This window comes from Thamnophis elegans, chromosome 7, assembly GCF_009769535.1.
Source record: "Thamnophis elegans isolate rThaEle1 chromosome 7, rThaEle1.pri, whole genome shotgun sequence".
Taxonomy (NCBI): domain Eukaryota; kingdom Metazoa; phylum Chordata; class Lepidosauria; order Squamata; family Colubridae; genus Thamnophis; species Thamnophis elegans.
Genome location: NC_045547.1, coordinates 71,630,333 through 71,656,495, shown reverse-complemented (window position 1 = coordinate 71,656,495; position 26,163 = coordinate 71,630,333). Strand labels below are relative to the sequence as shown.

At 43.7% G+C, this 26,163-nt stretch overlaps 1 protein-coding gene across 1 annotated transcript in view; it reads left to right on the top strand.

Moving 5' to 3' along the window:
• Window positions 1-26,163, top strand: part of EFCAB6 (EF-hand calcium binding domain 6) — a 144,411-nt gene that overhangs the window by 6,263 nt on the left and 111,985 nt on the right. The window contains exons 3-6 of the mRNA XM_032222120.1: window positions 33-115; window positions 686-752; window positions 15,319-15,455; window positions 22,138-22,276. Of these exons, the coding sequence (XP_032078011.1) occupies window positions 33-115; window positions 686-752; window positions 15,319-15,455; window positions 22,138-22,276 (426 nt within the window). The remainder of the gene's footprint in view (window positions 1-32; window positions 116-685; window positions 753-15,318; window positions 15,456-22,137; window positions 22,277-26,163) is intronic.

Sequence of the window (26,163 nt, the reverse complement as noted above, 5' to 3'; positions counted from 1 at the left end):
AAGTAATCAGCTTTTTTAAAAAACCGAAACAGGTTCCAGGAATTACCAGAGTTACAGTTCCGTATCTGGAGTTTTTGTCAATGTTTTCGAGGCCCATCAGTAGCGTCAACGGAAAGTAAGGATGTTGATTTAATTTATTTTTTGCTGTTTTAAGTAACAGAGAAATCGAAATAGCAAAGTATGAATAGCAAAGTATAAGGCTGCCAGCGTAAACAGCATTTACTTACAGCAGCAATAAGCAAAATTAGGCAAATAAGAATGGAAGGCAAACACTTGACTTGGGCTTCTGTCTTCAGCAGAAACTCCATGTATACAACAGACCTGCTTTTCTAGTCAAAACTGAAGAGCCAGCTTGTCTGGCCAGATACTTCCTCATATTTCTAAGCAGAACTGGATGGTCTTTATCCCACATCAATATTTGCTTGGTAGACGTAAATGTAAAGGCAGGATAAAATAGATTAAAAATGATGTAACTGTTAAATATGATGACACAAAGGCTGTACCCAGATGACCCACTGTAAGATTAATGATGTAAGAGTGGTGATGGAAAAAAAAGAAAGGAACGCTACTGACAAGGCTCAATTGCCACCAGAAGTTCTATTTTTATCTTCAGCTAAAACTATTGGTAAGAGGGCAGGCTTGATCAAAAGAACTGAGCGATCTTAATTTCTGGTTGGTTTTTCAGGTGGAATAATCTCCGAGAAAGCCGAACCAGGACCTTAAGCCAGATGGAGTGCCTCTTACGAGAGAAGGTACCAACCCACAAAGGGGCTTCCACCTCAGACAGGATGCCCAATGTTGCAAAACTCAAGAGCTAGTTGTAACTCAGAAGCGCCTCACCGAAGGAGCCCATAGCGAAACGTTTTGTCCTCAAACCCAAGGGCCTGCACCAGTGATGGGTTCCGGATCCCGGTGCAACCGGTATGGTGCAACGGGGCACGGGGTCCACCACATGAATGCACACATGCATCCTGCCTTCCAGCGACACCTCCATGAGCCTCCAGCTGCTCAGCGGAGTGTCACACAGGCACCGTATGCGCCATGCATGTGCGCAGAAGTGTTCAAATACAAGTAAGGACGATGGGCGGGCGGGAGGGCCCTCTAGAGCATCATACCGGAACGGTACTCAGTGCTCCGGGCAGGCACTGGTATGTCCGTACTGGGGCATACCGCCTGCAACCCACCACTGGCCTGCACTCTTGTTACTGATCTCCCAATCTCAGGACACAGCAAAGGGGAAATCCCCATGCATTTTTTGGAGACAGTGGAGGATTCAGAGGCCTTCTTCTCCTGCATTTCATGATCCTTGGCATCTTAAGTGCTAAAGGAGCAAGACCAGTCCCTCACGAATTTCTATCAGCTGTAGACATTCTCAGCAGTTGTGGGAGAGAATGGTGCAGAAGTAGGGTGCCTGCAGGATGGAGCCAAAAAAAAAAAAAAAGCCAAGTTATAAGCCCATGAAAAACCAGCAGAGCTTCAACTGTACCGCCATTTTGGCTCTTTTGGCCATACCTTGCAGTATCTTTACGCTAGAAGTCTCATTCTGCCTGCACATTCTCTCCCTTTCAAGATTAACCATCCTCTAGAGTGGTGTTTCTCAACCGTAGCAACTTGAAGAGATGTGGACTTCAACTCCCAGAATTCCCTAGCCAGCAAGGCTCGCTGGGGAATTCTGGGAGTTGAAGTCCACATATATTCAAGTTGAGAAATGTTTGAGAAAACACTGCTTTAGAAATTGAAGTCTGGATTCCTGGAACAGGGTATTCATTGCCAATAGTAAAAATGCCTGAATTGCACCTAATTCAAGGTGAATTCCTCGAGTTGGTCTAAGTCTCTTGACCAGGGCTGGTTTCTCAGAGCTGTTTGAAGTGACAGTCTAAGCTGAAGTTGTTGTTGCAGCCTGGCCTTAGCACATTGGCACCACCCAGTGTATGCCTGCATGCCCAGGTGGCTTTCTACCAGGTGCCAGACAAGGTCTCTGGTGGAGGGCATCTGTCTCTGGCACCCAAGACTGTCAGCTATTTGCATATTAAAGAACTGTCAGGGCAAATTGCAGCCAAGAAATGCTTTCATCACAGCAATGAAACCTCTCCATCATCACTCAGGGTTTCCATGGCTGTGTTGTGCTTCAGTTTGGCTATGAAGGTGAATGAAGCAGAGTCACCAGTGAGTTGCCACATTAATGAAGTGATTTTTTTTACTACGTTTCCCCCCAAAATAAGTGAGGGTCTTATTTTCTTTTGATCCCTGAAATAAGCGCTTGGCCTTATTTTGGGGGAGGTCTTAATGTTTTTGAGGTGCAGGAGGCGGTGAGCGTGGTCACCTCATGGCTGCTGCTATGTTGCAATATTTTCGGGGAAAATATGTGCTCAAAAGCCCGATCGGGCTTATTATCCAGAGAGGTCTTATTTTTGGGGAAACAGAGTAATTTTTAGAATAGAATAGAATAGAATACTGTATATACTCGAGTATAAGCCTAGTTTTTCAGCCCACTTTTTGGGCTGAAAAAAGCCGCCTCGGCTTATACTCGAGTCAGTGAAAAATTTGCCCGAAATGGAGGAGAAAAAGGGGCGGGGCCATGCCGCTGGGTGACACTCGTGAATGGCCCAGTGCCCCTGTGAGTTTCCCCTCCCTCTGTGTCAGTTTGCCGTGCAGCGCGCACCGCACCATCCCCCCTCCTCACGTTCTAATGTAATGCAGGGCTGTCTTACGATTCCCCTTCCTCCCCCTCCTGCCGCTCTGCAACGATGTCCCACCTCCTCCTTGTTATGGCAAGCAGCCACATAGCGATGTCCCACCTCCTCTGGTACAGTGATCCAATGATAGGAATCACTGTGCCGTGTGTCATAGGAGGCGGGACATCGCTCCCGCTGCTGCACGGGACATCATCATCACAGCGGGACATCAGCATCATGAGGTGAGTGAAGTATTTCATTGAATACACCGCTAGTTTACTGTTTTTCTTTGAAATAAATATTCAAAAACATTATTGGTATCTATTTTTATTTTTGAAATTTACCGGTAGCTGCTGCATTTCCCACCCTAGGCTTATACTCGAGTCAATAACTTTTCCAGTTTTTTGTGGTAAAATTAGGTGCCTCGGCTTATATTCGGGTCGGCCTATACTCGAGTATATACGGTAGAAAAGAACTTTATTGTCACTTTGAATGTAAACTAATCAGCATACATTAAAATGAAATTTTGTTACATTCAGTTCTCAAAGGGTCACCACCTCCAATATACACTCACTAACCATGAATAAAATAAACAAATACAAAATTAGGCATGTAGCTACATGCATTATATGACACAGAGAAACAACACAGTCTAGTTCGGATGTACATGTACATGGCGAGAAAAATGGATCTTGTGAGTTTAGCAGACGGCTGGCATAGGGGAACGAAGCTTTTACAGAATCTGGCAGTCTTGCTAGAAATACTTCAAAACCTCCTCCCAGAGGGGAGCAACAGAAACAAATTGTGAATGGGTGTGTGGGGTCTCTAACAAGGCGTTGAGCTCTAAGCACATAGCACCTATAAGTAGTATCCTGAATGAAAGGAAGCGAGCTTCCTATAATTTTCTCGGTTGTCCTTACCACTCTCTGTATGGACTTTCTATCTGAGGCACTGCTGCCTCCAAACCTCAGTGTCTCTAGAGCAATCTTTCTCAATCTTGACAACCTTAAGATATGTGGACTTCAACTCCTACAATTCCCCAGTTAACATGCTGGCTAGGGAATTCTAGAAGTTTCAATCGATACATCTTAAAGGATGCTGGTTGGAAAGTTCTGGCAGTTGAAGTCCACATATCTTAAAGTTGTCAGGGTTGAGGAACAATGGTATAGAGAGCTCTGTTCAGCTTTCTGGGTTACAGAACAGACCATGCCTGGTTTAAAATCCAGACATCCTTTAATTCTTTAAAAAAAAATCCAGCATCAGGAATCTTATTAGCATCACATCAACAGGGATTTCACATATGCAATAAACAACAGTACGTTAAGGTGTAAACATCTTTCTGCCAACATAAGGGCTTTTTCAATTGCCAGAACACTACAAAGCAGGCTGAGAAGAAATGAAAAGGGAGAGGAAAAGGTTGCCATTCCCTTTCCATAGTAAAGTTCTTTTTTTTTTCCTTTTCATTTTGTGTTTATGGGTATTTGAAAATAATCTAATTCTTTCCTATCTGGTTTGGCCCATCTTTACCAGCTGGTAAATAGGAAACATTCGCCATAGGAAGCCAATTCACTGCAGAGTGTAAACAGATGGAATCAATATGAAGTGACAAGTTAGACTGTGCTACTGAAAAGAATGGAGCCAAAATGAACAGCATAACAGTCGCTGTACTTATTTTGTTCCAATTCATTTGGTGCGGAATAGCACTTCATATCTCCACAGCTGTGGCCTTCCATATCTTTGATTTTGTGTGTGTGTGTGTGTGTGTGTGTGTGTGTGTGTGTGCACAGGTTTTTGAAAACAATTTCACTCTGGCTTTGGGGGAGGGAACAATTCCAAATAATTTTTTTTTAATTTGCAATTTTGTATGAAAGAGTTCAACTGTAAAGTGATGCAGAAGCATATTTATTGCTTAGAAATTTGTTATTTCCTTTTTTAGATTATTTTTAAGACCCTACGTCTTTGTGTTTGTGTGAAAATACTTTGGATAGAAGCATCTCTCTTGTGATGTATCACACATGAGCATTGTTCTTTGTATTCATTCTTTGTATTTAATTAATTGCATTGGAAGGGGCTTGTTTGTTTGTTCATTTTTTAAACTGACAAAGACTTTGTAGAACTAATATTATAAACCAACAAGAGCTATCTGCACGACTAAGGTTTTCTGGACTCTCCAACCCTAAATTAGGGAAAAGAATAGAACAGAATAGAATAGAATAAAATAGAATAGAATAGAATAGAATTCTTTATTGGCCAAGTGTGAATGGACACACAAGGAATTTGTCTTGGAGCATATGGTCTCAGTGTACATAAAGAAAATATACATTTGTCAGGAATCATAAGGTACAACACTTAATGATAGTCATAGGGTACAAATAAACAATCAAATCCTATTAGGAAACAATTAGTATATCGTAAGGATACAAGCAACAAAGTTATAGTCATACAGTCATAAGTGGGAGGAAATGGGTGATAGGAACGATGAGAAGATTAATAGTAGTGCAGACGTAGTATATAATTTGACAGTATCGAGGGAATTATTTGTTTAGCAGAGTGATGTCATTCAGGGAAAAACAGTCTTTGTGTCCAGTTGTTCTGGTATGCAGTGCCCTATAGTGTTGTTTTGAGGGTAGGAGTTGAAACAGTTTATGTCCAGGATGTAAATATTTTCACAGCCCTCTTTTTGACTCGTGCAGTATACAGGTCCTCAATGGAAGGCAGGTTGGTAGCAATTGTTTTTTCCACAGTTCTAATTACTGTATTTTTCAGAGTATAAGATGCGCCGAAGTATAACATGCACCTAGATTTTGGGGAGGAAAACAAGGGAAAAATATCTGCCTCCCAGAAATTTGCCTCCTTGCAACAAACAGTACAGACAATATACATTGTTTATAGTGTTATATTTCAGACTATACTTGTACAGACGCTGGTAGGAATATCTCCTCTCCTCCCGGCACGCACCCCCCTGACTAAAGCGCTTCCTTTCGCCCGTCCGAGCTCTGCTGTGGGCGAAAGAAAGCACTTTAATCAGTGGGGTGCTGGGGGAGAGGACTGCGTTGTGCATTCTTTCAAAAAATCAGGTGTCAGCTTCTGCTTTGCTGCTGCTTCAGCTGCCATGAAACGGGAGGGGGGGGCGTGTATGTGGGAGGGTTTTAATTGATGTGCTGGAGGTCTGCTGCAGGAATGTTCTAGGATGTTCCAGTCGTTGGGGTTTACGCATGCGTACGTGTTTCCCGCCTGCATCAACGGCCTTCACATTCCATCTTGGCCTGTCTTTTTGAAGTTATCTCACACCTGACATTTGAAGGACTTATGATTGGACTGGAGCTTTGATCCTAAGGGGGGGGAACGGGTTTGCCTATATATCAATTGCTTTCGCGCCATATTATTCAGATCTTGCTTCACTACTGCTCGCTTACCATTTATAATTAGTAAAAGTACTTTGGATTTCCAACCCATGGAGTCTCTTGGTCTTCTTTCTTAATTATGGAATGGAGTGGGGCGTGACAAGAAGCAAGATCTGAATAATATCCCTTTCCAGGAGATTTACGTCTACCGAGAAGGGACATAATGTCTTCTCCGACCAGAGAAGAGGAAGGCGCCGTGGGAGGGACGGATTCCAGTGAACTGGGACCTCCCGACCTTTCTTTACACCAGCCCAGCCCGTCTGACCGACCTCTGCACGAAGATTTATGTCAACTACAAATTTCCAATCAGCCTGAGCCTTCCCCCCTACCCCGTTGGTCAACTTCAGTGGGGCAAAGAGAAATAGAGACAAGCTGGAATGCTGGACTCACCCAGAGACCACCTCAACAAACTTCGCTGGAGCCAGGGGCCGTGAGGAAACCTCAGGCGGGTGAATTCCCTGACTATTGGAGCCAAAGAGGCGATGAAGCTGAATGGAGAAATTATCAACACCAGGGCCCCGTGAGAAAACCACAGCGGAGTGAGTTACCTGATTATTGGGGTCAAACATTTTTGGAGGACAGGAGGGGGGAGGAGGAAAGAGACTGGAGAAGTTGGCAACGTCACCCACGCCAGGATTCTCCCCCACCCCCCCCTCGGCCTGTATCACCCCCTGCGGCTAGAGGTTTTGCTGATCAAAGGGGACCTCCCCCCAGGCCCCCCCTCGACGACATCGGATGGCTAAAATTCCTCCCTTGCCTGTGCGTTTTAATGGTGCTTCAGCCACCCTTCCCTCCTTTCTTATGCAAGTCTTTAACTACATGGAAATATATGGGCGGGACTTTGAATCTGACACTTTAAGGGTCAGAATGGTTCTTTTATCTTTGGATGGTGAAGCGGCTACGTGGTCAACGGCTTTGCATATGTCTGGTTCTCCCCTCTTGGGGAATTTCAACCGTTTTATGGCGGCTTTCCGCCAACGTTTTGATGACCCGTTAACTGAGAAGCGGAACAAATTAAAGTTTTTAACCTTTGACCAAGACGATAGACCAGTCGCCCAATACATCCAGGAATTTCAATGTCTCTCTCAGTACATGAGAGGCTGGGGGGAGGATGCACTTCTGGACAGATTTGCTGAAGGCTTAAACGCTGACATTTATCAACAATGTGTCAATCGTAACCTGCCGAGGCGTTTAATCACTTGGTTTGAACATGCTGCTGACGCTGAACTTGACTTAATTCGTCTGCGTTATGCCACTGAAGAAAGAAGGAAGCGAAAAGAAAGAGCTGCCAAGTCCCTCCCCCCTCCTACTACTCAAGCGCTTTCCAGACGCCGAGGCGACGCGAGGGAGCCCCCTTCTGGCTCCTCCAGGCCTTTAACATGTTTTCGCTGTGGGAAGCTTGGGCATACGGCCCCCCTCTGTCGGGCGAAATCACCCCTCTCTGCCCAACCCCCTCCCAGACGTGAGGAGAAACCTGCCAGGGGCTCTGAAAAGAAGAAGAGGGAAACGGCTTTCGCTGGGGAAACCAACCCCCCTCCTCTTCCCCAACCATTAAAGGATGACGCGGATGCTAACTCCTCTTCTTCTGATGACTCAGATGACGACACTTCACCTCACTGGGTGAGTTCAAACAAGGGGCCCCTTCTACTCCCTATTGAATTAAAAGTTCCTCCTGAGGGGACACCTGCCACCCTCCTAGCATTACTGGATTCCGGCTGTTCCCGGTCCATGATCAACCCAGCCATGGTTGAGAAATTAGGCCTCAAATTGCGCACTTTGAAAACCCCTATTGTTTTTTGCCAGATAGACGGATCGGTTGCGGGGGGGGGGCCCGCCCATTTTTTTACTGAGCCTTTGGAAATGAAAATGGGTACCCACACTGAATTAATCTCTTTTGTGGTCGCACCTGGCATGGACAGACCACTTATTTTGGGCATCCCGTGGCTCCGGAAGTGGAACCCTCACATAAATTGGCAGACAGGCCGCTTGCGTATTCGCTCCAAAGTGCCTCCATTGGGGGAGGGCTCTCCAAACCAACCTGACGTCACTAACGTTCCTGAAGTAGCCGCTAGGGGGCAGGAGAGGATTGCAGGAGAGGAGAAAATTCCGAAAGAATATTTGGATCTTAAGGAAGTCTTCAGCGAGCAATCTTCGGACATTCTGCCCCCCCACAGGCCTACTGACTGCTCCATTGACATTTTGCCCGGGGTCAAACTCCCAAAACCCCGCATTTACTCCATGTCGCCCAGGGAAATGGAGGAGATGCGTTCTTTCATTGACAAAAATTTGAAACGTGGTTTCATTGAACCGGCCCGACCCAAGGTGGCGGCCCCTGTGCTGTTTCGTGAGAAGAAAGATGGGTCTCTTCGTTTATGTTGTGACTTTAGGAACCTTAACGCCATATGTTCTCAAAACCTCTACCCACTCCCATTGATGAAGGACTTATTGGCGCAACTGGGGAAGGGCCGCATCTTCACAAAATTGGACCTGCGTGAAGCGTACTATAGGGTTCGCATTAAGGAGGGGGACGAATGGAAGACCGCCTTTAACTGCCCTCTTGGTTGTTTCCAGTTCCGGGTCATGCCTTTTGGCCTACAGGGGGCTCCTGCTGTATTCATGCAGTTTATTAATGAGATCCTGCACGATCATCTCTATAAGGGCGTTATCGTATATCTGGACGATATCCTCATTTATACCCGCTCTCACGACCACCACGTCAATCTGGTGCGCACTGTTTTGAAAAAACTCCGTGCAGCCAACTTGTATGCCAAATTGTCTAAGTGTGAGTTTCACCAAACTACTATTGACTATCTGGGCTACCGTATCTCCCCTCATGGAGTTGAAATGGACCCCGAGAAGGTAAAGGCCGTCACTGAATGGGACGCTCCCAAAACTCGTAAACAACTGCAACAATTTTTGGGTTTCGCTAATTTCTACCGTCAATTTATTCCCTCTTTTGCCGACATTGCTCTCCCTATTACTAATTTGCTCAAAACTAAAGGCGACCCAAAACCTAAACCCAGTAAGCCTTTGGACTGGACCATGGAATGCCAGGCGGCGTTCGAAAAGCTTAAACGCCTTTTTGCCGCTGAACCAGTTCTTAAACATCCTGACCTCAACCAACCCTTCGTTGTCCAAGCTGATGCCAGTGATGTCGCAGTTGGGGCTGTTCTGCTACAAGCCAATGACCAGGGTACCTTACAGCCTTGCGCGTACACCTCACGTAAACTCACTGACACGGAACGACGCTGGGCGGTCTGGGAGAAAGAGGCATTTGCAGTTCGTTGGGCCCTCGCTACTTGGCGCCACTTCCTTGAAGGCTCTAAACACCCTTTTGAGGTGTGGACTGACCACAAAAATTTGGAGGCGTTGCGCACGCCTCGCCGTCTCTCCCCAAAGCAGATGCGTTGGGCCCAATATTTTAACCGTTTCAATTTCACTCTGAAGTATATCCCGGGTGGAAAGAATTTCATGGCCGATGCTTTGTCCCGGTTACCTCAATATAATTGTTCCAAGCTTAGTATCGTCCAACCGCTCTTGGCGGCTCCGGTGCTCACACGTCACCAGACCAAGGCCCAAAAGGACGTGCCTCACGACCTGCTTTCTGACCTCAAAGCAGCTCTCCCTCAAGACGACTGGTTCCTGAACCATCGGGACGAATGCACCATGAGAGACGATCTTCCGTGGATTGGAGCTAAATTATACATCCCCGCTTCCTTACGTCTTGTGGTCCTTCGTCGCGCTCATGACTCCAGGATGGCGGGTCATTTTGGATTCGTGAAAACTTTGCACCTCGTGAAGAGACAATTCTGGTGGCCCTCTTTAAAAAAGGACATTGAACTTTATGTCTCCAGTTGCCCGGTTTGCGCTACCGCCAAAAAACCTCCGGGGAAACCACACGGACTTCTACAGTCCGTCGCCCGCCCCATTGCCCCGTGGAAGGAGATTTCTATGGACTTTATTGTGGACCTTCCCGAGAGCCAGGGGCACACGGTTATCTGGGTGGTTACTGATTTGTTCTCCAAGCAAGTTCACTTCGTGCCTTGCCACAAGATTCCTTCCGCCAAGGCCTTGGCTAAGCTCTTCCTTTCCCACATATACCGCTTGCATGGCGTTCCCGACCGTATTATCTCCGATCGTGGAGTCCAATTCACCTCCAAGTTTTGGAAGGAGTTCCTCACGCGTATTGGCTCCGCCCAGGGCCTTAGCTCCGCCTACCATCCTCAGACTAATGGCGGCTGTGAACGTACTAATTCCGTCCTTGAACAATATTTACGTTGTTTCATCAATTATCAACAGGACGATTGGGTGGACTTGTTACCACACGCTGAAGTGGCCTATAACAATTCGGTTCACTCCAGCACTGGGTTCACCCCTTTCAGGGTCGTTTATGGCCATGATTTTGTTCCTATCCCCGAACTACCTACGGCCCAGCCTCAGGTTCCTTCCGTGGCGGACTGGAGTGAACGTCTCAGTCGCCTTTGGCCCCTCACTCGTTCCACCTTGGACGCAGCCCACAAGGCTCATAAGAAGCAGGCTGATAGGAAACGCTCTCAGCCTTATGAGTACCACGTTGGTGATTTAGTGTATTTGTCTACGAAATTCTTGCATACCACACAGAAGTCTAAGAAATTGGGTCCCAAGTATGTTGGCCCTTTCCCGATTTTGAAAGTTATCAATCCTGTTTCGGTTCGTTTGCAATTGCCCAAACATCTTAATCGGATCCATCCGGTATTCCATATCAACCTCATCAAGCCAGTTCGGGTGTCTGACCTGCGGCCCGCAGATGACCCTCCGCCTGCTCCGTTGCTTGTTGATGGGGAACGTCATTTTGAAGTCCAGGACATTCTGGATTCCCGCAGGCACCGCAATCGCATCCAATACCTTGTGGCTTGGAAACATTTTCCCCCCTCCCACACGGAATGGGTTGATAAGTCCCACGTTCGTGCTCCCCGCTTGCTTCGGAAATTTTATGCTGCTTATCCCGACAAGCCTTGACTTTTCTCCTTTCCCTCTCTTGTTTCTTTGTTGTTTGTCTGTTTTGTTCTGTGTTGTCTGTTTTGTTTATTTTTTCTTCCAGGCCTGACAGCCTTTTTCCGGGGGACGGCCGGATGTCAGCTTCTGCTTTGCTGCTGCTTCAGCTGCCATGAAACGGGAGGGGGGGGCGTGTATGTGGGAGGGTTTTAATTGATGTGCTGGAGGTCTGCTGCAGGAATGTTCTAGGATGTTCCAGTCGTTGGGGTTTACGCATGCGTACGTGTTTCCCGCCTGCATCAACGGCCTTCACATTCCATCTTGGCCTGTCTTTTTGAAGTTATCTCACACCTGACATTTGAAGGACTTATGATTGGACTGGAGCTTTGATCCTAAGGGGGGGGAACGGGTTTGCCTATATATCAATTGCTTTCGCGCCATATTATTCAGATCTTGCTTCACTACTGCTCGCTTACCATTTATAATTAGTAAAAGTACTTTGGATTTCCAACCCATGGAGTCTCTTGGTCTTCTTTCTTAATTATGGAATGGAGTGGGGCGTGACATCAGGACTTTTTTAAAACGCTGCGGGACGCGGGACAAATTGTTAGAAATCGGGACTGTCCCGCCAAAAGTGGGACGTCTGGTCACCTTAAGCAAATAGCCTGATTAGCACAAGAAAAATATATATGCCTCCAGCAATTTGCCATGTGGAGCAAACAGCTAGTTTCACTTTCAATTTCTCCCGAACATCAGCTGTTAGAGGCTGCAGGGATTGCTGTAGCTTATTGAAGCCTCCCCAAGGGCCTGTTTGCTGCAAAGAGGTAAATTGCTGGGAGGCAAAGGCCAAAGGGTGGGGGACCATTGAGTGGGTGGGGCTACATTCGGTGTATAAGACGCACCCAAATTTTCACTCTCTTTTATGGGGGGGGAAAGGTGCATCTTATACTCTGAAAAATACGGTATCCATTGAAATCTGTGTCTGTCTTGTTGGGTTGCAGAACCAAACCAGACAGTTATAGATGTGCAGATGACAGGTTCAATAAGCAACCTTGAAATGGAAAGGGGCTCCTCCAAGAAGGTTGAGTGGTGGTATTCAGTAAACCAACCAACCAACCCAATTCCATATTGTGCCTTCAAGGATTGTAGGTGAACCTTAGTTGCCAAACTCTGCACAGGCAGTCCTCAACCTATGACCACAATTGAGACTGGAATTTCAGCTGTAAGCAATTGCGACCATAAGTCAAGTCACCACATGACTAGACTCAGTTTCACTACTGTTTTACAACAATCATAAAGAGAGTCACCATGGTTGTTATTTAGTATTCAGTATTCAGCAAGAACTTTTTTTAGTTCAAAGAAGCCAGCCCAAAAGTCGGTCAAGCCAAGAAATAGACCAGAGGTGGTATTCAGCAGGTTCTGACCAGTTCTGGAGAACCGGTAGCGGACATTTTGAGTAGTTCAGAGAACCGATAAATACCACCTCTGGCTGGCCCCGCCCCCATCTATTCTCTGTCTCCTGAGTCCCAGCTGATCAGGAGGAAATGGGGATTTTGCAGTAACTTCCTCCATTCCCCGGGAATGGAGATATTACAGTATCCTTCCCCTGCCATACCTACCAAGCCATGCCCACAGAACCGGCAACACAAATGTTTGAATCTCACCACTGAAATGGACCTTATAAAGATTCTATGAATTTTACTTTATAATAGAGTCCCCTAGCAGAATCTTGAAAGTCTGTCCAGAATCTTCCTGCTTTTTTTTAAAGGACCACAAGATTCTAACCCTAATAGAAAATGAAAAAGCTAAAGTACCCTAGAACTAGAATTCAAACAGACAAACACCTGCCACATAATACTCCAGACTTAATATTTGTCAATAGAATAGTCAAACTATTCTCCAAGGCACCTGAGGGTAGAACAAGAAGCAATGGGTGGAAACTAATCAAGGAGAGAAGCAACTTAGAACTAAGGAGAAATTTCCTGACAGTGAGAACAATTAATCAGTGGAGCAACTTGCCTCCAGAAGTTGTGAATGCCCCAACACTGGAAGTCTTTAAGAAGATGTTGGATAGCCATTTGTCTGAAACCGTATAGGGTTTCCTGCCTAGGCAGGGGGTTGGACTAGAAGACCTCCCACGGTCCCTTCCAACTCTGCTATTGTATTGTATTGTATTGCATTGTAATTAGAAAGACAAAGAAGTGTGGATAGTGGATGTAGCCGTACCTGGAGACAGCGGAACAGAAAAGAAGGAACTGCCGAAAATAATTAATGCAAAGACCTACAAATAGAAGTAGACGGACGATGACAAAAGAAAGCAGATAGTACCAGTAGTGATAGGTACTTTGGGTGCAACCCCAAAATACACGAAGTGCGTCATCCGCATTGGCAAAACCGCCATCAGTCAATTGCAAAAGGCAGCATTACTTGGAACCACTTTCATTTTGCAATAACATCTTTAATACTATCAAACAATAACATCTGCCTATCCCAGGTCTTTGGGAGGGACTTGTTAGGTGGGTAAAAAATACCAAATACATTCTGAAGATCAGTCTGACTGCAATGAACCGTAATAATAAAAATTACACATATGTATATAAATAGTTTTTTTTTAAAATACATAAAAAGGATCATGTTCCACTAATGAAAAATTGATGAGAATACAGAATTGGAAAAGTAGTTGAAAATCAGCAGGTCAAAAAAGATTGTGGGATTTCTGAATATAAACTGATAAAATCTTGGTTCATAACACACCATATTTAACTACGGTTGAAAAGAAGAAAATGTGGATAATTGATGTGGAAATACCAGGAGATAGTAGAATAGAAGACCAAGAATTGAAGAAAATGACCAAGTAACAAGATCTGAAAACTGAAGCTAGAAGATTATGGCATAAACCAGCCTTGGTGATCGCAGTGGTTATTGGCAGATTGGGCGCCATACCAAAAACTCTTAGACAGAACTTGGGAAATCTGTGCCTTGACAAAATTTCCATTTGTTAATTACAAAAGGCCATATTGCTTAGATCTACACATATACCATGCTAATATATTACAACATCCTAGATTCTTGGGAAGAACTCAATGGGTATGAAATCCAACAGCTGTGATTTTACATTGCTGTGAACAGACAATGTATAAAAATGTATATGTTGTCTGACTCTCCAATGAATTATTTGTTTATAGAACATTCATTTAGAGTTGGAAGGACCTTGGAGGTCTTCTGGTTCAATGCCCTGCTCAAGCAGGAGACTCTCTACCATTTCAGACAAGTGGCTGTCCAGTCTCTTCTGAAGCAAGCTTGGATTAGTTGATTGCTCTTAGGAATTTTCTCCTTGGTTCTAGGTTGCTTTTCTTGTCCTTTGGTGTTTTTTTATGCTTTATTATGCAGAGTGTGTATCTAGTGATCTATAGGATGGCTGATACCACGTGATTTAAAGCAAGCATTAGTAACTGCTTGTCCTGCCTTCTTGGGGATATTTTGCATGAAAATGGATATTTTTTCTTTGCAACAAATGCAACCCATCCTTCTGACAATTCCTTGCTCCTCTTTTTAAAAATATGGATGTGATTTCAGAGGGAGGTAGATCCTTGACTTTCACCCTCTAAATGTATCTTGGAGGATCAGGTGCTGTGTATAACATTTCAGCAGGGATTTTACTTGCAAATGGAGAGATATTGAAATGGAAATTGTGTGTAAAACTAAATGTAGATTTGTATCTTATGCTTTCAAAATGTACTTTCTGCTATATTACCATACAGTTTTGTACAGGTGGAAAAAAGAAAGGAGGACTATAAAAGTCATCAATCTCATTTTGATACAATTTTGTAGGAATTCTAACACATCTTCTTTCTGTCTTTGAAGGATAATTTACTATGCAGAATACTAGCATTTTGCAAATACTTACTCACCCAGCTGTTTCTTTTAAATAGGTTACTCTCCTCAATATTATGTTCAGTCAATCTCCACCTTTCAATAGTTGAACAAATGTCTTGCATGTATTTACAATTAGCTCAGGATTAAAGTACAGTTTTGGAAATTAATTTTTGCAAACGTAAGTTTGAAAGAAACCCTTCCACTGCGCAACTTCTACAACATTGGGTCCCCCCCGCCCCTCATAATATTTAGAAAAGAAATTTAAAATCCTTTGGTGGAATAGTAACTCATACTGTTATATTATTTGATATCAGAACTCAATATTAATGTGAACTAGCACTAAGGACACTTTGGTATTTCAATACAACCCTTTTGAAAATTCTTAACAGATTTCTAAAAAGATCAAGCACTTCATCAAAACTTGCAGACTTTTTGACTATAATCAAAATGGACAGATCCAGCGGCATGAACTAAGAAGAATTCTTGAAATCAACTGCTTCAAGATGACAGATTGCGAATATGACAAGTAAGTAAAAGCACAAGCAAAAGGCACTTTTAGAATCACTATGGGAAGCTTACCTTACATGTAGTAATTACTATTATGTTTATTTTAATAGACGGAGGTTTATTTTAGTAAGTTGTGTTTCCTTAACAATGACAGCCCTAGATAATAGATATTAAAATATGTCTGCTGCTATGACAGTCCTGTTTATCCATTGTTATTCTTTAACATAACTTAATGGTGTTATTCTGACCTTGGGACACAATGGTCCTGTTTGCACCTCATGATTTCCTGGTTCATGGAAGAAAGGAATCATAAAATCCAGCTAACACATCCAGGAGGGTAATTCAGAGGGTTCACTGACAAATGTGCGCTCGACAAAAGCGTGACCGACGAAACTGTGGCGAGAAAACTGCGAGTTCTAAATTGCACTGACGAATGAACGCAGAAGCGCGCCAACAACAGGGCGCCGACAAAAGCGCGCCTTCAACGAACAAGTAATAACTGCGAGTTCTAAACCTAACCCTAAACCTAACCCTAACCCTAAACCTAACCCTAACCCTAACCCTAAACCTAAACCTAAACCTAACCCTGAACCTAACCCTGAACCTAACCGTAAACCTAACCCTAACCCTAAACCTAACCCTAAACCTAACCCTGAACCTAACCCTGAACTTAACCCTAAACCGAATCCTAAACCTAACCCTGAACCTAATCCTAATCCTAAACCTAACCCTGAACCTAACCCTGAACCTAACCCTGAACCTAACCCCGAACCTAACCCTGAACCTAACCCTTACCTTAACTTAAATCGTGCTTCTGTCGGTGCGCTGTTGTGGGCGCGTTGTTGTGGGCGCGTTGATGACATCACGGTTTTCTCGCCATGGTTTCGTCGGTGCGCTTTTGTCGTCCGTGCATTTTTCGGGTCACGAATTCAGAGAGCCTTGAACAGCTGGTTTGGGGCTGAAATAATTCTCCTTGATCAGCCATAGCTGAAGAACACACTAGTGTTAGTGTGTAAGAATCCATCCTCTTTATCATCATCTGAGAGGAAGTCCACATCTTATAGAGGTCCTCAAAAATCAACTGTCACCCATTACACAATGTTCTACAGTGTCATCAAGTGTGCCGGCATACTTTTCATGCTTAAATTCAAAGTGGGGGGAGGGTTAAATACACTTTTGCAAATTTTGGATGGGAGGGACTTTCTTATGGATAACCTTGCTAAGAGAAGCCACAGATTATCTTGATTAGCTAGAGTGAAGAGTTGAGTTTAATATGACGATGGAGTTCTTCACTTAGGAATTTTTTAAAAAATGCACAAATGTAAGATAGGGGATACCTGGTTTTTGGAATACCTGGATAGTAATTTGTAGAAGTCTGAATATGAACTGGTAGGGTGATGTGGTTTCAAATGGAGAACAATGCAACGCAAGGCTGTATCAGCTGAAGTACAATATACCGTATTTTTCAGAGTATAAGACACACCTTTTTCCCTCAAAAAAGGGGCTGAAAATCTGGGTGCGTCTTATATACTGAATACAGCATTTTTTTGCCTCCTGAAACCCTGCCCCTTCACCAAAATGGCCGTGCATAGCTTGTAGGAGGCTTTCAGAGAACTCCTGGGGGCTGCGGAGGGCAGAAATGAGCGAAAAATGGGCTGTTGTTTGCTCAATTTTGCCCCTCTCCAGCCCCCAGGAGCACTCTATAAGCTTCCTAATTCCCTTTATTTTTTACAAAAAACAGGCCCGTTTTTCACGGAAACTTTTTATGCTCATCCCCCCTCCCCCCCCCAGCACTCTACAAGCCTCCTAAAGACTATTCATGCCCTTCTTTTTGGGGGAAAAAAAACAGGCCCGTTTTGGGGAGATTGGGAGAGTGCAAAACCCTTTTTAAAAATTTTGCCTCTTCAAAACCTTGGTGCGTCTTGTACTCCGGTGTGTCTTATACTCCGAAAAATACGGTAATTTCCAACTGTCTTGAAGCTTCATTGGATTGTACATTGGCCAAGTCTTGAGTATTGTGTCTTCTGAACATTGCATTTTACGTAGGACTCAGGGATCAGATCAAGTTTACAGATGATGATTACAAGAGGGAACACTAATGGGGTTTAAAAAAATTAAGTTGCTGACCACGGTTACGCGAGCAAAACCCTGCCCTTTTTTGCACATGGTGGCTTGCAGATAGAGAAGGAGAAAAGAGGTTCAGGCATGTGGTTGTGTCCACTATCTTGACTTTTTTTTATTTCTCTGTGGATGATCCTGGTATATGTTTTACTATTGGAGCTGGATATGTTTAGTCACAGGAAACGGTGAGAAAAATGCAAGAAAGGGACTCACACAAAAGCTCAAGACCTGTTCTCTCTCACTGCGGCATATAGCAGTGATGGCAAACCTTTTCGGTACCGAGTGCTCAAACTGGAATGTGTGCATGAATGTGTGCATGAACCAGAGTGCCGGAAATCTGAAGATCAGCTAGCCAGCATGCGCATGCCTGTTTTTTTGGCCATTTTGGGCGCATTTCAGGCTGTTTTGTTTGGGGGGGGGGGTGTTTTTCAGGTTGTTTTCAGGGCATTTTCAAGGCCATTTGTAGCCTGAAAACAGCCCGAAAAACAGACTGTCTTCTGGCCATTTTGGGGGCCGTTTTCCAGCACCCCGGCACCTGTGAAAACCAGTACCAGAAACCAGAACAGCAACTGGCGATGGTGCACATGCCCACCGAGAGGGCTCTGCAAGCTACCCCTGGCACGTATGTCATCTCTGGCACGTGTGCCATAGGTTCGCCATCATGAGCATATAGGATATGCAAACTATATAGCAACTGCTAGCCAATTTGAAAAGATCTCAAAAAGTTGAGCAAGATTATACCTGATTAGTACTGGTAGTGGGCTAAAAAAATAACTCCAGGAGACAGGAGAGAGAGTCGCAGCCTGGGTTCGTAGGAAGTCTCATTAGTTCTGCAACACTACATTTATTGCAAGGTTGCAATAACAGAATCTTGCAAGTTGAAAGCATTCCCCCCCCCCCTCCTGTCCCTTTACTTTCCTGAGAAACAGGGAAGGGTCCCTTACGACATTCCCCATTCCTTCTGTGAGCTGGGATATCTCTTTGTATGACCACTGTCTAGGTTGAGGCTCTCTTGCCTCTCACAGCCCATTAGATTGAATGGGAGATTATCAGAAAATCCCAGAATTATGGGCTAGACAAGACTATGGCAAAACCCTTCCCTACTAGAGTTCATCATGAAAAGCATAGTTGTGTTTCTTTGATAGCTGGGCTATTGTATTTTTTTAAAAATCAGTAGCGGTGTTGTGGGTTGGCTCCCTGATTTGGGCTGTATAAACGCAACCAACTGCTACGTGGCATCGAAGGGTTAATTTGGGCCATCTCTTGGTAGCTGTTAAATGCCCCAGGCTTTTGTGGTACAAATATGGTCCCTTCAATATGAGGAGTCTGTATCTTTCCTGAAGCCTGGAAAAACTTTAATTTGGAAAGTTTAGAGAGCTGTAATGAGCTGCAATAGCAGAAACATTAAGCTGAAGAGGGGAGAGAAATTAGGACAGACTATTTATTTGTTTTGCTTTGCTCTAAATATTTTATATCTCTTGTTACCAGCAACCTCAAAACAAATTTTAGCCCATATTTACAAGCTGGGCTTGCTGCTTGATATTCCTCTTTTTTATGGGCACTTGGCATGTTCTCCAAAATTAGATGAAAACAAAGGAAAAACCCGTCTTATAATTTGGTGCACATAATTACAGAACAGAAGCCATGCTTTTTAAAGCAGAGCCATGAAAAAAACAACAAAATGTGGTTTTATTTGATAATAAATCTTGTACTTGGCATCCAATTCTTCCATGTGATAAATCTAAATGGATGTTACTAGAACAAAAGGACGGTTCATAAAAAGTATCACAAATTTTTATCTGGTTCATTTAAACCTGACTTAAAATGATGACATTTATTCTCTAGAGATTTGTAAAATGTGTGTAGCCAAATGGATTCCTCTTTGGTTGAATTTAAAATGGTTCTTAAGGGAGCTGCAAGAAAGCCTTTAAAAGTTTCTTCCATAATGTCTAGTGTTGATTAAACAGGTACATGTTTGTTTATTAATTTTGTAAGGTAAAGCTTGACTCCTGGGGACCCACCGACACTGTCCGTATAATTTTGTTGGCAGCTATATGGAAATACATCTTCCGGGAATCTTTTAGCACCCCAGTCTAACATACAATTCTATCAGCTATCAGCTAAGCGAGTAGGTGATGCAAAATCCCCTTGCTTTAAGCTGAAGCCCTGGTACTTCGTGGACACATCTTGGTGCAATTCTGCTCCTAGTAGAGGTGGTATCCAGCAGGTTCTGACCAGTTCTGGAGAACCGGTAGTGGAAATTTTCAGTAGTTTGGAGAACCGGTAAATACCTCCTCTGACTAGCCCCACCCCCATCTATTCTTTGCCTTCCGAATCCTAGCTGATCTGGAGGAAATGGGGATTTTACTACCGGTTCTGTGGACGTGGGCGTGAGTTGGCTTGGTGGGCTTGGCATGGTGGGCATGACAGGGGAAGGATAATGTCAAATCCCCATTCCCACCACACTCCAGGGGAAGGATACTATAAAATCACCATTCCCACCGGTAAATACCTCCTCTGATGGCCCCACCCCTCTCTGCCTCTCGAGTTTCAGTCGATCGGATGGAAATGGGGATTTTGCAGTAACCCTCCCCTGGAGTGGGGTGGGAATGGAGATTTTACAATATCCTTCTCGTGGAGTGGGGTGGGAATGGAGATTTTACAATATCCTTCCCCTGGAGTGGGGAGGGAATGGAGATTTTACAGTATCCTTCCCCTGGAGTGGGGTGGGAATGGAGATTTTACAATATCCTTCCCCTGGAGTGGAGAAGGAATGGAGATTTTACAGTATTCTTCCCCTGGAGTGGGGAGGGAATGGAGATTTTACAGTATCCTTCCCCTGGAGTGGGATGGGAATGTAGATTTTACAGTATCCTTCCCCTGGAGTGTGATGGGAATGGAGATTTTACAGTATCCTTCCCCTGGAGTGGGGAGGGAATGGAGGTTTTACAATTTCCTTCCCCTGGAGTGGGGTGGGAATGGAGATTTTACAGTATCCTTTCTCTGCCAAGCCCACCAAGCCATGCCCACCAAGCCATGCCATACCCACAAAGCCACACCCCCAGAGCCAATATTAAAAAATTGAATCCCACCACTGGCTCCTAGGATATATCTTTATAATGTTCCAGTTCAGCATATTGGCTCAGAGGATAAGATGCTCTGGAGGGTTTCCATCCAAACACTGACCAGGCCAAACTTTGCTAATCTTCTGACTCAGAGGTCAGTTTATGACTATTCTAGCTATACCCATTATTATTTTTTTACATTTTGTAAGGATCCACGTCCAAGGGTTTAGAAGAGGGAAGAGGTATCAGTTGTCTTACTTCTAGGGATAGTCAGAAATAGAGCTAGAGCGATCCCATCCGGGCTCGACTGTAGTGCTTTTGATCTTTGGCTTATTTTGGTTTATTTACACAAGCTGCTAATTGTTCCCCTTTTATCTGTGCTGATATTAAGATGTCAGGCTGAACCAAAGTAGGCCTCAAGCCTGAACCAAACTAGGGTTTCATGATATTAAGCTTTAACTGTTCACATAGAAATTGCAAGGTTTGCTTTTAGGACATAGTGCGGTTAGACACGGGTTAGAAGGAAGTCTGCACATGAAATATGCTGAAGCAAAACATCTATTTTAACCTATCTGCTGGCTTGGCTGTTAATCTGTTTGGTAGACACATATTGTTAGTTCCTCAAAATACGAGCTATGCATGTCCGTTAGCTGACCCATGTATTATGACATCCTGTAGACATATTTTCTGTAACTCAAGGGCAAATCTTGAGGGGTGTTTCCAAAACTAACAGATCGCTTTAGCTGAAAGTGATAAACTATATAAGGAAGTTCCTGAATTTCACTCAATGTTCAGGCCATTTATTCTGAACCTGCGCAAATAAACTTTCCTTCTCTGAAGAGCTGGCTTGTGTATCCTGTCTTTTCCTACAACAATATTATGTTTCAACATCTAAGGGTAATATTTGGAAATAGTTGGAATAGTCTTAGACGTTGGGCTGAAGGAGGCATCTGAGCTCAAAGGAGAATATTGACTATTTATGATAAACTAAAAAAGTTCTTAACATTTTTTCAAAGGGAAAACGAGGGCAGGGGGGACTTGCCATGAATTACAGCCTTCCAGTGGCTTCTTCTAAGTCAGTCTTGGCAGCTTGAAGATATATGGAATTAGACTCCCTGCAAAGATGACAGCTGTGCTAGTTGGGGAATTCCGGGAATCAAAGTCTTCAAGTTGCCAATGTTGTCCTAAGTTGTACGGGTGACACAGACAATGCAATCGAAATGTTTCTTTCTGGGTGTGTTTCAGAAAAAGAAGTAAAAAGATGAATGTCCCTTTCTTTTACAATCTTCCCAAACTGATTAGGAAGAGGGAAAAATGGTTCCTAGAAAGTAATTAATACAGTGGGGAATGATAAATAATAAATCATTCGGGATCAGAATTTACAAATTAAAGAAAATATCGTACATAGCTCCTATTTTGATTATTATATTCATCATTTTGTATATATGGTTAAACATTACATTGGTTTATTCTCCAAAATTTAATGAACCTGTGTGTTTTTTGTTTTTTTTTAAGATTATGGAATCGGTATTGTATTTCAAGAACAAATACACTGAATTATAAAGAATTTTTGCAATATCTTGGCATAAGTTTGGAGAAGAAAAAGAAAAAGAGAGCTGAAAAGAGAATAGATTCAGGTAGGCATCTTAAGCGGGTTGAAGGAAGCAGCATTAAACCATCATTTCACTGCTACAAAGTTTGGTTTCCCCAATTAATATATAACGTATAGGGAGGGGACTGTATTATTGCAAGATCGGAACATCAAGCAAACTCACTCATTATAAAATTTTGGTGGGTGGGGGAGTGGGTGTGGGGGAAGAGAAACAATAAACCATCCAGAAACCTTAAGGAAATTATTACTCAATCAATGAACGACAATCCTTTTAACCAAAGGGCAATTTCATGCTGCAGCTACTTGTATTCTGCGCTGCTTCCAGCTGTTTCTTAAGGCAACTTCTGAAATTCCAGGTGAGATTGGGTGATGGCATGCAAGCCTTGATTGGTTGTTCCCCTGCTTCTTGCCCTTCCCATTCACGCAGGAAGGCAAAACTGATTGGCTGGCTGGCTGGATGCATCTGTCTACTGAGACCAGCCTTTCTCTCTAGGGCCTGTTCACTCTTCACTCATCCCTATGCTTTCCCAGATGTTTTCACACATGAATGCCTTTCCAAGTTATATTCTTTCACTCCAAAAATCCATCAGAGTGAAAAGAAAATAAGCCAATGTCAACAACGGAAAGAGGGAGAAAGAGGAGGGAAAAGAAGAAAGGGTAAAGGAGAGGAAGTAAGGAAGGGGTAGTAAGAGTAGGAGAGAGGGTAAGAAGGCGAAGAAGAGAGTAGGAGTGGGGGAGAGGGAGGGGAAGAAGAAAAGAGGAAGGAGAGGAGGAAAGAAGAAGGTAGAGAAAGGAGGTTGGGAAGAAAGAAGAAGTAGGGATGTTGCAAAATAAGATGGATGTACAGGGTGGAAAGAAAGCAACCCCGATTATGGTTTTTATATGCTTAAACAGATTGTGATAAGTGCTGGAAGAGAGCAGATAAATATTAAGAGTACTCATGAGAATGTATATTTTTGAATGTATATGGAAAGAAAAAAATAAAACTTTTTACAAAACCAAGTTATATTCTTTTTTTAAACCCTTTTTTAGACACACAAACCCATTTCTCCCCCCCTTGTTACCGCATCCAAAATTAAGTCAGAGTCCAAGGCAAAGTACTGCTCAAAGTTCCAATTTATTAAGAGAGCCATGTTGGCACATCTGGGAAAACCCGAATCTGAAAGCTTCCCGGTTTTCCCCACCCAGTTGAAGGTTCAAGATCTTGCCCCTACACCCATAAGTCCATCCCATGGTCCAATCTTCCACTGCCATGCTGGCAGCTTCCACCGATCCAGTCAGGTGCAGAGGTGCAGAGACAAAGGATGACCTTGGTTTTCTAGAAATGATTTTTGTTTTGGCTACTTTGCATTTAACTCCATACCATCCCCCCTCCCATTTTCCCACAATAGTAGAACAATACAAAGTGTGGCAGGCATTCCAAAAGGAATATGGCTGCAGGCCTGACACCATTGTTGCTCTGATGCCACAATAATCAAAGCAACAGGAAGCAGGTTCTTCTTTATACTTTCCTCTAACAAAAAATTGCCAACTACCAACTAGTGGAGCACATAGAACATGACCCAGGTTGAAAAGGCTGCCCAAGGCAGTGAACAAGTACTGCGGGCGAATGGGTATGCAAGCAAAATGGTCTTGGTAAAGTGAAGCAAACCATTGGAGATGACCAGTTCTGATGGACTTAAAACAATTTAGTTCCAACATCAAGTTTTGAATTTCAAGTGAAAAAATACAGCAGAATAACAGAATAAGAGTTGGAAGGGACTTTGGGGGTTTTCTAGTGCCACTCAGTTGAATGGCTGCCCAAGTTTAATTTTTGAAAGCCGCCTGGGATAATAAAGTAGATTAAAATATGGATTAAAATATAAGAATGAAGACATGGCATAAAAGGGACAGTTAGACGTTTGCTTAAAGGAAATGTCATCATTCTCTAACCACAAGATGTTCCAGCCAACGTCCCTATGTCAAAAGTCCAAACCACAAGGTTCAGATAAAGTTCATTAATGACACGTACCTGTAACAAAAGGAGAAGTGAGACCCTCATCTACTTATAAGGCTTTCCCCCTAAAATAACCAATAAGAAATGAGTTAAGTATTTCTGTGTTGTGCTGCTTTTGAGAATGTATAAGAACGCGTGCTTCGATAATGAAAATTGTTCAGAATTTGCAATGTTAGCTATTTCGCTAACTTTCTGAACCTGGCTGCCAAATAAACTTTTCCTGTATCCTGAGAAGTCTAAAGCCTGTCATTTTCTGCAACAATAGGACACCCACAACTTTTAAAGGCAAGCCTTTCCACTGGTTTCTTGTTCTCACTCTCAGGAAATTTCTCCTTAGTTCTAGATTGCTTCTTCTCCTTAATTAGTTCCCAACCATTCTTGTATTACCATCTGATGCTCTGGAAAATGGTTCTCCCCTCCCTCTCATCTTTGTGGCAGCCCTTCAAACAATGGAAGACTACTATCATTCCCCTGCTAGTCCTCCTTTTCACTAGACTAGACATATCGGTTCCACGACAAATGCGCGCTTGACAAAAGCGCGCCTGATGAAACTGCGGCGACAAAACCGCAAGTTCTAAATCGTGCCGACGAATGAGCGCATAAGCGCGCCGACAACAGCACGCCAACAGAAGCACGCTCTAAACCTAACCCTAAACCTAACCCTAACCCTAAACCTAACCCTGAACCTAACCCTAACCCTAAAACTAACCCTAACCCTAAAACTAACCCTGAACCTAACCATTACCTTAACTTAAATCGTGCTTCTGTCAGCATGCTGTTGTTGGCGCGCTGTTGTGGGCGCGTTGATGATGTCGCAGTTTTTGCGACGCGGTTTCGTCGGTGCACTTTTCTCGTGAGCGCATTTGTCGGGTCACGGACATATCCAATCCCTGCAACTGTTCTTCTTATGTTTCAGCCTCAAGCCCTTAATTATCTTTGCTGCTCTTCTCTGCATTCTTTCCATAGTCTCAACATCTTTACGTTGCGGTGAGCAAAGCTGGGGCATTCAAGGTGTGGTCTTATCAAGGCCCTGTAAAGCAGGATTAACGCTTCATCTGATCTTGATTCTATCCCTCTGTTAATGTAGCCTAGGATTGCATTGCCATTTTTTTGGTGGCTGCAGCATATTTCTGGTTCATGTTTAAGTGATTGTCTATTACAGTGGCAAACCTATGGCAAACCCTCTCTGTGGGCACATGTGTCATCGCCCCAGCTCTGTTTCGGGTCTCTGCCGTGCATGCACCCGTGCCTCCCACCAGCCAGTTGATCTTCAGGTCTCTGCTGCACATTTGCGGAGCGTGCGGGCGCACATGCGGCCACATCTTACAGTTTGGATGGGGCGCACACTTTGGGCACTTGGTTCGCCATTACTAGTCTATTAGGACTATAGGATCCTTCTCCCAGTTACTGCTATTGAGCCAGGTTTCTCCACATCTGTACACTTGATTTTTCTTGCCTAAGTGTAAAATCTTACTTTTCTCTACCCCGAATTTCATTTTGTTAGAGAGGTCCCAGTGTTCAATGTTGAGATCCATCAGGACGTTGAGGCTATCTTCTGGAGTGTTGGCTATTCCTGTCTGCTTGGTGTCTGCAGATTTGATGTGTTTCCCTTCTATTCCTTCATCTAAATTGTTTATGAAGGTATTGAAGAGTATTGGACCTAAGGCAGAACCTTGGGGTACCTCGCTGCTTCCCTCCGTGTAGATACAGTTCCAGTAACGACTACACGTTGAATGTGGTTTGTTAGCCAGTTACAAGTTGTGATGCTGTCTGTCTCATATTTTTCTAGCTTAACAAGAAATAGGTTGTGGACTACATTGTCAAATTATTTACTGAAATCCAGGTATACTACGTCGACAGCATTTTGCTGGTCCACTAATTTAGTCACTTTGTCAAATAATGAAATAAGATTTGCTTGGCATGATGTGCTTAT